At 34.1% G+C, this 13,890-nt stretch overlaps 1 protein-coding gene across 1 annotated transcript in view; it reads right to left on the bottom strand.

Annotated features, from left to right (window-relative positions):
- Positions 1-13,890, bottom strand: part of CCDC172 (coiled-coil domain containing 172) — a 54,074-nt gene that overhangs the window by 27,546 nt on the left and 12,638 nt on the right. The window contains exons 4-5 of the mRNA XM_003922174.2: positions 9,773-9,889; positions 6,932-7,097 (exon numbers count right to left, since the gene is read on the bottom strand). Coding sequence (XP_003922223.1) covers positions 6,932-7,097; positions 9,773-9,889 — 283 coding nt within the window. The remainder of the gene's footprint in view (positions 1-6,931; positions 7,098-9,772; positions 9,890-13,890) is intronic.

The raw sequence follows: 13,890 nt of genomic DNA, 5'->3' as shown, positions 1-13,890 counted from the left end.
GGAGGACAATTTTTCGATGGCATGGGAAGAGGGGAGTGGCTTCAGGATGGTTCAATTGCATTACATTTATTGTGCACTTTATTTCTATTTTTATTACATTGTCATCTATAATGAAATAATCACACAGCTCACCATAATGCAGAATCAGTGGGAGCCCTGAGTTTGTTTGCCTGTAACTAGATGGTCCTATCTGGGGGTGATGGGTGATGGGAGGCAGTGGCAAATCATCAGGCATTAGATTCTCATAAGGAGCATGCAACCCAGATCCCCTGCATGCACAGTTCACGAGAGGGTTTACACTCCTATGAGAATCTGATCTCACTATATACCACTGCTGATCTGACAGGAGGTGAAGCTCAGGTGGTAATGTGAGTGATGGGGAGTTGCTGTGAATACAGATGAAGCTTTGCTCACCCACTGCTCACCTCCGGCTATGCAGCCTGGTTCCTAACAGGCCATGGACCAGTACTGGCCCAGGAGTTGGGGACCCCTATACTAGATAAAGGAAAAAAAGTATTCCAAACAGAACATAGTCAAAGATTCTGAGACAGGAGGAAGCAGGGCATAATCTAGGAACACAAAAGAGGGCAGCATGCCTTTCACACAAAGAAGCTGCTGGGTGAGACTGGAAGGTGGAGAAACACCAGAAACTGCAGGGATGGCAAAACATGTTGAAAAGTTTAGTTTGCTATTTAAACAGAACATAACCTAAGAGGCTTAATACAAAAGTATAGTACTAATAATATCTTTTACAAAAATGGATGTTAACATTTTGGCAACTCAAGGAAGAAGAACATAATCCAATCCTGTGGTTAAAAAACAATAAATCAGAGATGATGGCTGGCAGTGGGAAAAAAACATGGAGTAGCAGAAAATGTTTTTTAAAAAAGAATAAAAATAGCTATGAAGTTAAAAATGGAGATTATTCAAAACCCAAGGAAACTTGCTGACTAATCATAGCTATGGGCTAAAAGCTCAGTGGGCAAGGTCAGAATGAAGAAAGAAAAAGGAGAAAAGTCAAGTGTCAGAAAATAACAGATATGGTGGCACGAATTAGAAGTGAGAATGGAAGAGCAAACACTGACAGGTAAGAAGACAAATGGAAACTACACTGCTCTGGGAAGGAAACAGTTCTAATGTCTGCTTAAAATTTGAACAATTTTTTTCTCCACCACCACCACCAAGAAGAGTCACCAGAAACAATTTCACAGGGTAATTCTTTTGAACCGTGAAGGAACAGGTAACTATAGTATATACATTTTTCCAAGTAGGGAAAGAAGCAAGCTTCAGTATTCTTTTTGTAAAATCAACATAATACATACACAAAGATTAATCTCACATATACTGATGCAAAAATCTTAAAGATCATATTATTAAATAGAATTCAGTAATACATTAGAAGACTAAGTGTGCACAACTAAGCAAGGTTAGTGATAGGATATCTATAAATAAAAGTCATTAGGTTAAAGATTACAGTTAGAAAAGCATATGAACATCTCAAAAAGGAGATGTAGGGGGAGGAAGGGAAGAATGGTGGAGGATACAGCTACACATAGAAAACTCAGTGAAATCAAGTTGTATCCGCTTCAACTAATTACAATTTTGTCTTTGTTTCCCAATATATACAGCATTGGCTGATACTTTTAGAACACTGTTAAAATAGTGATGATACTGGATACCCTCCCTTATTACCAACTTTTATGGAGATACTTCTAGAGTTTCACTATTAATCATGATGCCAGATTGAAGCTCACACTCTCCTTCTCCCTTTACCTCTCCTCCACCATTCTTCCCTCCTTTCCCCTACATCTTTTTTGAGACAATCATATGCTTTTCCAACTGTAATATAGTGACATAACAAACCTTATTAACAGATATCCCATTTCTGCCCTTCCGTCTGCTCAGCTCCTTACAACTTGGCTTCTGCCCTGCTTATTACCTCAATCTGCTCCTTTTCTTGAAGGTCACCAGTCACCTCTGACTGCTGCTTCTTAGTCCTTATTCTAGTTGACTGCTCAGCAGCAATCAACATGGGTTAATCATGCCTTCAATTACTCTCTCCCTAGGTAACGTCAACTCCACTCAGCTTTCTTAGACCCTTTGCTCACTTTTTTTGTTCTTCTTGCCTTGAAAATCCTGGTGTTCTGTAGGTTTCTGCCCATTTTCTTTCAATACTTCCTCTCTAGGAGAGTCCCAAAATTTAATAGCTCCAGCCCAGAACTATCTCTGATGTCTTGACTTAAATTACAACCATCTAATTGACATCTATACTCAAGTCTCTCACTTGGCTAATCAGTATCATCCTTCAGACCTCAGTCTAAAGGCAACTTGCTCTGGGAAATCCTCCTTAACTTCCTAGTCCAGTTTAAGTTTACTTATATATGTTCTCCTATCATCTTGTGCTTCTCCTTTTGAAGCAGTCATCAATTTATTATCTCATTCATATTGTTGGGCCGAGCAAATTAATCAAAATAAAGTCCCTGCTATTAAGGAGATCAAAGTTTTATATGATGTTATAAAATACCTAAAACAGACTTTTTGAAAGAATAAAAAACAATATCAGGTATTCTGAAAACACATCTTTTTAAACCAATCCGTATTTCTGGAAAAAAGGAAACCAAACTAGAGGGCTCCTACAGTATTTGTGATATCAGGGACATTTTCTTAAACATTTCCTCTATAAAAATTTTATAGAGGAATAATTTACATAAAATATATTCATTTAGAGCAAACAATTCCATGCCTTTTGACAGTCACTGACACGTATGAAACCCCCATAAACAAGAATCATTTCTACCAACCACAAAAGATTCTTTGTGACCCTTTACAGTTCATCCATTTTGACCCAGGAAACCATTGAGCTACTTGTTATTACTATAGATTAGTTTACATATGTCTAGCTTCTTTTAATAACCACATTATTTTGAAATAGGTCCAAGTAGTGTGTCAGTAGAATTATCACTTTTATTGCTGAGTATCCCATTGCACAGATATACCATTTTTAACTATTCAATTCTTAATGGACACTTATGTTCAGTTTCTGACTACTGTGAATAAAACTGCCAAAAAGTTAGGAAATAGGTTTCACTTATCTAGAGTATCTAGTTGTGGAGTGGCTGGGTTGCATGGTAAATGTACATGTAGCTTTTTAAGAAACTGCAAAACAATTTTCTAAAGTGATTGTACTATTTATTTTACATTCCCATCACTACCATATGAGTTTCAGATGCTCCACATTCTCATCAACCCCCAGTATGGTCAGTTTTTTTAACTTTAATTAAGTGAATATACAGTGATATATCACTGTAGTTTTAGTTTGTATTTTCCAAATGACTAAAGATATTGAGTATCTTTTCACATGTTCATTGGTCATTAGTACTCTTTGGTGAAGTTCAACTTTTGCCCCTTTTACAATTGGCGTTTTTCCCTTCTTTTTTTCTATGTTGTTAGAGTTTATTATATTCTGGATAACAGTACATTGGAAGATATATTTGGTGCAAATATTCTCTCCAAGATTGTTGTCTTCTAATTTTCTTAAGTGTCTTTTCAATTTATTTTAAATCGAATCTGTTTTTCTTTTTACAGTTCATGATTCTTATGTGTCCCATCTAAGAAATCACTGCTTATCCCAAGATGGAAAATATTTTCTCCTATGTTTTCTTCTAGGAAATTCATAATTTTAGCTTTTGTTTTTAGGTGTATGCCTATTTTGAGTTAATTTATAATATGGTGTGAAGAGTTCAGGATGATTGTTTTGCAATGGATGTCCAATTCTTCTAGCACCACTGATTGAAGACTTTCCTCTTTTCACTGAACTGCCATTCCATCTTTGTTGAAAACTAGTTGACAACATGCATTTCTATTTCTGGATTAGCTTATATTCCAGCCATTTACATGCCTATTTTAAAGGCAGTGACAAGTTATCTTGATTACTGTAAAATTTTAGTAAATTTTGAAATCATGGAGTATAAATCTTTAAATTTTATTCTTTTAAAAATTGTTTTGGCTGTTCTAAGTAATTTGTGTTTCCATATACAAAGGCATTGTTTTCACAGGAGATGACAGCTCCATGTCCCTGAAGACCTTCCAGTGGGACAGGATGTAGAGGTGGAAGACAGTGATACTGATTATCCTAACTCTGTGTAGGCCTAATGTTCATGTCTGTGTTTTATTTTTAAAAAATTTTTAAGTAAAAAAAAAATTTCTAAGGTAGAAGTTATAGAATAAGTATATAAAGAAAAAAATTTTTTGTATAGCCATCCAATGTGTGTTTTAAAACTGTTATTAGAAGAGTCAAAAATAATAAAAGGTTTATAAAAGGTTTATAAAGTTAAAAAGTTACAGTAAGCTGAAGTTGTTATAGTAAGCTGAAGTTAATTTTTGTAAAAAGAAAAATTCTTTTCACAAATTTAGCATAGCCTAAATACATAGTATTTATAAAGTTTACAGTAATGCACATTAATGTTCCAGGCCTTCACATCTATACACCATTTACTTGCTGACTCACCCACAGCAACTTACAGTTCTACAAGTTCCATTCATGGTAAATGCCCTATAAAGGTGTACCACTTAAAAAAAATCTTTTATATTTTTGCTGTACCTTTTCTAGGTTTATATATATTTAGGTAGGCAAACACTTACCGTTGTTTTCCAATTGCCTACAGTCTTCAGTATAGTGTATAGTAACATTGTGTATAGGCTTATAGCCTAGGAGCAATAGACTATACCATATAGCACAGGTGGGTAATAGGTTATCCCATCCAAGTTTGTATAAGCACAGTCTATAATGTTCACACAATGATGATATTAAGAATGCATTTCTCAGAACATATCTCCAGTACTAAAGTGATACACAATTATAAATGGATTCAGATGTATCATTTTATTATTTGTTTTCTGTCTGTTCTCTGTGTTTTTGTTCATCTCCTTCCCTTTCTCACTTTCTTTCAGATTAAATTTATATTTTAGGCTGTCTTTTAATTTCTATATTGTCTTTTTAGCTATTTGTCTTTGCATTTTTTCCTTAATGGTTGTTCTGGAATGAAAATAAACAACTTTGGTAGCCTTTCTACAAGATGCCCTCCCTGCCTTCATTCTCATCATTAAGAAATGTCTTGAGGGCAAAGACAAAATGTAATATTCTTAAGAAATCATAGTCTAAAGGCTAAATACAGCATGTAATTTAAAAACCGTTTCCTAAGACCTCAGAAAAATCCAAGGTGATGCCTCAGAGAACCATTCAGTCAAACTAAGGGCCATTAAGAAGTTTAAGAATATTGTCTCAGAAGTTTTAGTGGAAGCCCAATATATAAATGGGCTTGCCTCAAAGAGATTTGTAGTTGTGGCTTTTCTCTAATGAAATGAGCCTCAGTATGATTCATGTAAGACCCACAAAGTTTTTAAGAGAACTGTATGTACATAAACACAGTGAGCTTGGACTGAAATGGACAGAGGCAGTGAAAAATAAAAAGAATGATACTCAACTTTTACAGAATGGAAGCAGGCAGAGGACAACTGCAAACACAAGCTACCTTTTATTTATTTATTTTTTTAAAGGAATGACTTAGAGAAGAGAAACAGGAGCACAGAAAGTGGTGCCAAGAGCCATGGAGAATCATTCCCAGGCAGGAGGATGACTGAATCCTAATCAAAGAACATCCAATACTTGCCTGGCTCAATTTCAAAATTGCTGTGGAACAATGACTCCTTTGTTTCTGCTTTCTGAACAGAAGTGTTGCTAATGATTATCCTAAGCCTATCTCACCATAGTATATTGGGAACATGAAGGGCAACTGTTTCTTTGGCTGAGGTCCTCAGATCAAGAGGACATGTACCCAAGGGGTGACATAAGGAACCACATCCAAGGAGCCTCATGTGCAATTGAACCTAGTTTAGTTAAGGAAATACTGGATGTTAAGCTGATGCTATAATTGAATCTCTGAAGTTTGAAAACTATGGTTTATCCTAGACTTTCCCTATTTTTGTTCACATTAAGAGCTGAAAAAGTCCTGTCACTTTTCCTAAACAACTCTTTAATTCACCCCCTCCCTCTTTTGGCAACTACTTTAATTGAGGACCTTTTCAGAGACTGAAACAACCCACATACTAGTTTTATTAGTCCATTCTTGCATTGCTATAAAGAACTATCCAAGACGGAGTAATTTATAAAGAAAAGAGATTTACTTAGCTCAGGGTTCTATAAGCTATAGAGGAAGCATGGCTGGGGAGGCCTCAGAAAACTTAAAATATTGGTGGAAGGCAAAGGAGAGGAGGAACATCTTACATGGCTGGAGCAGGAGGAAGAGAGAGAAGTGGGAGGTGCCACATACTTTTAAAGAAGCGAATCTGACAATATCACTCAATTTCACGTGAACAGCACCAAAGGGGAAACCTGCCTCCATGAGCCAATCATCTCCCACCAGGTCCAACCACCAACATTAAGGATTACAATTTGACATGAGATTTGGGTGGGGACACAAACCCAAACCTTATCACTGGTGTTCCCGAAATAAAACTCTTTCCTCTCCACTGTGTAAACTTACTTCCTAGCTTATACTGGACTGCTGGAGGATTACAGCACCAGTCCTAACTCCTACCGTAGCTTCCATCACAATGTGCTGTAAATGTCTGCTAACGTATTTGCTTCCTCCACTTTTTACTTTTATATCTTCAAGACCAAGAACAGTGCCTATCACATAACAGATATTTATTAAAAGAATAACCAAACGCTCATGTCACATGTACTTATAAATCACTTGAAACTGTTCACAATGGAAGATCTTCATTAGAACACTTAAAGTAATATAAAACAATAGCTATGAAATAACCCAATTTCACTTATGAAAAAGTAAAATTTTTGGAAAATTCATCCATTCAAAATAAGTTATTTTCATTAATACAAGACAAATGAGGTGATAATACTTATTCATACCACTTTTCAAAATGTTTGCTTGGTTTTCTAAGTCGGATATTTCAATCTTGACATTTTCTTTCATCAAAAGCTCTCTTTTCTTTGTTATTTCATACTCATTATTAAAGTCTGTAATTTCCTTAATAAATTTGTCCTCCTCCTCTATCATCTGTTTCTTTATACTCTCCTGTAAAACATAAATAAAATATCAAATATAGGTGTTAGCTGCAATAGTATTTTCCTTATTTAAGATATAACAATTTGGAATTATTAACAATGAAAGTATATAATTATACTTTCTGGTATCAAGGCAAAAATGTCTTTTCTTGTAGTAATATTAATAAAAAACTGAAGATATTATATAGTAACAACTATCTTCAGATGAAAGATTTAACCTTAAAGTTTTGGGAGAATTATTGAGGCAGATATTCTACCACTCACCATTATGTCTGTTTATTTGTAATTTAAACTTCAGAATCATATTCTATTTTATAATTATACTATGAAACTGGAGAGTAAAGTAATTAAATGGTAGAACTGAAAAGATAAAATCTACACTTAAAGGAATTATTGCCTTACAGGAAAATAAACAAACAAACAAGGATAGCCAAGAAAACCTTTTAAAATGTGGATGATGATGGCAAAATTATATATTCACTTCAAAATCAGTTATAAATAATAGTTTCATTTTATGAAATATCAATATGGCAGAGAAATAAGAATTTCCTAAAACTATGGACAATGTAAGAACCTAAACTCTTCGACAATGCTAGAATCTAAACATTAGCATATTTTTCTAAGCTATGTCAATAAATTTTGAGCCACATTTTGGAACTGGCCATTTCATTTGAAACCACCAAGACTGTTAGTTCTGACTTCAGATACGTATTTTTAATATCTTTCAATGTATTGTATTTAAAATGTCAATTAATCACAGTCGTATTTCTTTTTTTTTTAATGTCTGATCTATTTATTCAGGTACTTTAGTGACATAGTAGTAAGCCTGATTTCAGAGAAAGGATTGTATTTATAATTCTCCACAATATTTTGTTGGGTCAGAGTAAGTATAGGTGAGCAGAGCAGAGCTCTTTAACATCCAGATATATCTTTGTACATAAGAATAAAATTAAATTCAATGAATTAAAAAACACAAACCACAGATCATTATGGGATTAAGAGCTATAAAATTGGAATGTTTATGCTGTTCTTTTGCTTTGTCTTATGTATGTATATATCTTTTTCTGGTGAAGGCACTGCACAAACCACAATGTACAATCTTTTGTCCTTATGAATTTCAACTCATTTCTGTGTATCCCAGTATACTACTATTCTTCCACCTGAAATATTGAAGTTTATTTATTTATTTTTTCCCCAGGCACTTGCCCATCTGTGAATTATTTATTTATTTATTTATTTATTTTGCATTTTAGGTTTTGGGGTACATGTGAAGAACATGCAAGATTGTTGCATAGGTATACACGTGGCAGTGTGATTTGCTGCCTTCCTTCCCCTCACCTATATCTGGCATTTCTCCCCATGCCATCCCCCCCCACCAACTCCCCACCCCTTGCTGTCCCTCCCCTATTTCCCCCCAACAGATCCCAGTGTGTAGTGCTCCCTTCCCTGTGTCCATGTGTTCTCATTGTTCAACACTCACCTATGAGTGAGAACATGCAGTGCTTGATTTTCTGCTCCTGTGTCAGTTTGCTGAGAATGATGGTTTCCAGGTTCATGCATGCCCCTACAAAGGACACAAACTCATCGATTTGATGGTTGTGTAATATTCCATGGTGTATATGTGCCACATTTTCCCTGTCCAGTCTATCATTGATGGGTATTTGGGTTGGTTCCAGGTCTCTGCTATTGTAAACAGTGCTGCAATGAACATTCGTGTGCATGTGTCCCTATAGTAGAATGATTTATAATCCTTTGGATATATAGCCAGTAATAGGATTGCTGGGTCAAATGGAATTTCTATTTCTAGGTCCTTGAGGAATCGCCACACCGTCTTCCACAATGGTTGAACTAATTTACACTCCCACCAACAGTGTAAAAGTGTTTCTATTTCTCCACATCCTCTCCAGCATGTGTTGTCTCCAGATTTTTTAATGATAGCCATTCTAACTGGCGTGAGATGGTATCTCAATGTAGTTTTGATTTGCATTTCTCTAATGACCAGTGATGATGAGCATTTTTTCATATGTTTGTTTGCCTCATGTATGTCTTCTTTTGTAAAGTGTCTGTTCATATCCTTTGCCCACTTCACAGTCATATTTCTACATTGGCCCTGTTATTCAAAACTATTGCTCAGACTGTTGGCTCTGAGTTAATATAAAAAGATTAACAATATCCATCCTTTTAGCCACATCCATAAATATGCCTAAAGTGTTAAACTCTCTGCCTTTCAAAAGGATTTTATCCAAGGTCTCAATGCTTGAGCAATGCAAATCAGTTCCACTGTTTCTTTTGTGCTTATTACAACTGCAAATAATTGCTATATTACATCCCCGTCCATATACTTCTTTCAAACTATTAATAAATAGTATTAAGTACTATTTAAAACCAATTGGTAGAGTAATATCAACTGGTTTTAAATAGTACTTAGTATTAAGTACTATTTAAAACCAGTTGATATTACTCTACCAATTGGTTTTAAATAGTACTTAATACTAAGTACTATTTAAAACCAGTTGATATTACTCTACCAATTGGTTTTAAATAGTACTTAACACTTTCCTGTATCTAAGCAGTACTACCTGCTAATATGCACATGGATAATTTTCTAAAACTACACTTAAGTATATTTAAATGCTTTTTTACATAATTAGTGAAATAGATTTTTCTAGGTGGCTGGAAACTTACAAAGGTTTGAAGAAGCATATTCCTTTTGTTTGTAATTTCACTGTACTGTTTTTCTAATGCATTTTCATGAGTTTTCAAAAGTTGTAAGAGGCAGGATTTTTCAAAAAACTGTTGAACCTTCAAAGTATAAAAACAAATCAGAATGAAACAATTAATTAGACATTTTAGGATGCCTTAGGTAACAGAATAGATTTGTCTAGTAAAAAATATATTCTGTATTAACCTATAAAATGCAAAATAAAATTCATATTGAGCATCTTATTTTATATACACTAGCTTGTATTATTTTTAAGTACTTTATAGTTACAATTCTATAATCTTTTTCCCCAATAAGACTATAGGTTCCTCAAGGGCGGTGAATGTGTCTTCTTTTTCCTCTTGATACCTAGAAGAATTCTTAGCTTAGGTACTGAAGCTTTTTGAATACACACACTGAAATCTGCTTAAAGACTGTCTGTTTTAAATAACTTTCTATTTTCACAGCGTATAAGGATGATATAAATGATTAAGTCATGTACATAATTTGACTAATAAAATAATAAGATAAAATCTACAAAATAGGGGCAAAAACCCAGTCCCACGATTATAGTTGTATCAAATAAAACACGAGTCTGCTAAAGACCTTAAATGGGTTTTGAGAACTCATTTTTTATTTTAATACTTCATTTGGTTCTAAGCAGCAAAAAGTATAATAAACATTAATGTTAGACATGCAACTGTTATTTCATTTGGACCTTAAAAAATAACATCTCCTGAGAGATTAATATTGAAATGAAGTCAGGAAGCTTTAATATATAAAAGCTAAAAATGATGTTGGACTGGAAATACTGTAATTCTACTATGTTCAGTACTAGCCCTCATCTGAAAGCATCAATTCCAGTTTGGGGCTGTTCTCATCTCTATAGAGAAAAGAAAAAGGATACAAATTCAACTTAAATTGCAGAAAGTAAGATTTATGGTAGTTATAAGAACTTCCTCAAGGTGAGAGACAGGTTGTGAAATCTCTGTCCCAGAAGATACTGAATAGTAAAGAGCTTAGAAATAGTCTAGTCCAGAGGCAAAAGGGTTGGCTTAAAAGACACTTTGAAATATGGCTAAAAAGTCCTAGAAATATTGACATTAAAAAAAGTAGCTGAAATAAAACAGAAAGTATGATCTTACATTTATATAAGATCATAGCACATCTGACCATATCTTCAGTACTTGGTACTGTTTTTATCAACCCAATTTTAAGAAAGGCATTAATAGAGAAAGATTAGAGAGGTACAGTTCATATGATCAAGGGAATTAAGATAACATTTTAAAGAACAGGGAAAGAATAATGGTGCAGTTAGTATTTTTCTGTCTCAGAAGACAGAAATTAGAAAACATATGGCCAAATCTATAAAACCATATGGAAATTTATAATCAGGGTAAACTATAGAATGATCATGAATTCAACCATATTTATTCAGAATAAAAATGTTTCATGACTATTTAATACTTGTTATGTAAATGAGAATAAAATAAGGTCCAGAGAAGTTAAACACCTTAACAAAGGCTATATAACTTATTAGAGGCAAATCCAGGACTAAAATCCAGGTCTTCCGCCTTTCTTTCTTCTAAACCATGATGTTAACATGGAAATGTCAGAACTATTTCAAAGTAATGAAAAGGTAATGCTACAGATAAAAAGGTACTTCACGGTGTGATAATGAGTGGAAAATAATATACATTTAATAAACATTTAAGGAAATTACCAAATCCTAGATCCACCAGAGCTCACTGAGAAGGGTGTTTGCAGTACATACCTAACTCTGAGTTACTGTTGTGGACACTGCACAGGAATGTTCACAAAAAATACTTTAGAGACAAAATAATGCACTGGATAAATGTGGGTTTAATCTACTAAAGTATTTCAAGTATTATGCCCTTCAGAAAGCAATTTATGAATTCTAAGACTGTTGTAAAAGATCTGTGTCAAACCCAAAACCCAAAAAGGAGGAAAATACTACTTATCAAACAAATTCCTAAATGAGACTTAAGCAAATTCTCCAAATTCAGAAAAGCCTTATGTTAAGCACTCACAAATTAACGTGCTATGTTTCAGCTATCAATAACTAAGAGCTTAATTTACCACTAAGCCCATGTCTTCTTTCTTAAAAGAGAGAATAACCAATATTAAGAAGAGCTATGTATGTGACATCTTGGCACTTAACCAGAATGTTTTACCATTACCTAAAAAATGAAATTGATATACCAAAAACTAAAAAGTAGACAGCTGTTCTAAAGATTTATAAAAAGGGTATATCCATAATTTTCCTCGTCCCTAAAATTCTATGTATATCATTCATTTTAAGTTATCTGTTTATTTGTTTTTACTATGTTTATCTCTTCATTCCCTTTCTATCTTACCTTCTGTCTTTATCATTTATTCCATATTTGCCTCTTTTAATACAGATCTAAAAAGTCCCAGAGAGTCAATAACAACAGAAAGATTATGGTACATTAATCTTCAAATTTACATAGGAGCTATGGTTAAAAAATTTTAATCCAAAAAAATTTCTTGGTAAGTATGAAAAGTAGAATGATGGAGAAAGTGGCAAGAGTTTGGGAAAGTTAGTCAGGAAGGACAAGAATAGAGGCCTATAATATACTGATTTACACTGTTAAGGACATCAATAGATCAAGGTTCCAGAAGCTAGACGAGGCCTGTATTACTAATATATTGCCTTTATGTTTTACTGAAACTAAGGAAACAAAGTTTTGAATCTGCCCATTTCCTCTTTGTTAAGTATAAATTACTAACTCTTCAGAAATAAAATAGCTTTTCACAGTTACCTATTCATACAATGTTTCAGATTGTTTTTTTTGCTCTTATTGTTGTCCCAACTGATTTAAGTTATTTTTTATGTTCCTGTGTTTGAAAACCAGACTTACTGGTATGTAAAATTTAAGTAAATATTCCAAATATAGTCCTGAATGTACTGATGTGATTAAAAGATGAATAAATAATCATCAGAAAAACCTCTTACCTGTTTTTTGTTACAAAGGTAAAGAGTGGGGTTCAGAGTCGGGAAGATAATACGTAAAATATTAGACTGTGACATAAAAATATTTCTAAACATATCTCTCTGAGTCAGATTTGAATTGAGGCACAATCTTACATCTATGCAAGCTTAAACCATTTATTTTATAGTAAATAAAAACTTAAAAATCCATTGCTTCTGTGTCCTAAGTTATCCACTAAGATCCCAAAAGGATACAGATAATATGAAGAAAAGGGTAGGAAGTTCCTAATGGTAGTAATACAAATTTCTCTTTCTCATCTCTAACTGTCCTCTGACTAGAAATGAAAAAATATATTTGCATGCAGCCTTAAAGTTATAGGCCAACCACGGTGTCTCACACCTGTAATCCCAGCACTTCGGGAGGCCGAGAAGGGTGGATCACCTGGGCAGGAGTTCAAGACCAGCCTGGCCAACATGGTGAAACTCCCCCCTACTAAAAATACAAAAATTAGCCAGGTGTGGTGGCTTGCTCCTGTAATACCATCTACTCAGGAGGCTGAGGCAGGAGAATCACTTGAACCCAGGAGGCTGGGGAGGCAGTGAGACAAGATCACCTCATTGCACTCCAGCCTGGGTGACAAGAGTGAAACTTTGTCTCAAAAAAATAAAAAATTTACATTCTAGAATCAAACAGCCAAGCTTTGTCAGAAAATATTGCTGTTTCAGAAAATTCTAATTTATAGCAGTGCCAACTCCCTGGTTAATTCTGCTTCTCTCAGCAATAAAGACTGTTTTCCTTTCCTTGTTTTATTTCTCTTGGGATATTTTATTTTTTAATGGAGCTTATAGTTTTCCCAGTGAGCTGATTTATCTGGTCAACTAGGTCAGTTTCTAGCAAAGCCATGATTTGTGACTTTTCACTACTCTTGCTGCCTGGGTGCCTTTAGGTATTTTTCTGCCAGAATAACTTAAAAATTGAAAATGACTGAGAATTTAAAATTAATGTTAGGGTACAAGAAAGTAAAGTACATAGGCACTCTTTGTTGTGGCTGCTGTTGTTAAAAATAATCTCAGCCTTGAGGAACTGACATTTTGCTGATTAAATACTCTGCCCAATAGCATAATAGG

The sequence above is a fragment of the Saimiri boliviensis genome, chromosome 12 (assembly GCF_048565385.1).
Source record: "Saimiri boliviensis isolate mSaiBol1 chromosome 12, mSaiBol1.pri, whole genome shotgun sequence".
In the NCBI taxonomy this organism is placed as follows: domain Eukaryota; kingdom Metazoa; phylum Chordata; class Mammalia; order Primates; family Cebidae; genus Saimiri; species Saimiri boliviensis.
The sequence above is the reverse complement of the archived record's forward strand: the minus strand, read 5'-3'. Positions and strand labels throughout refer to the sequence as shown.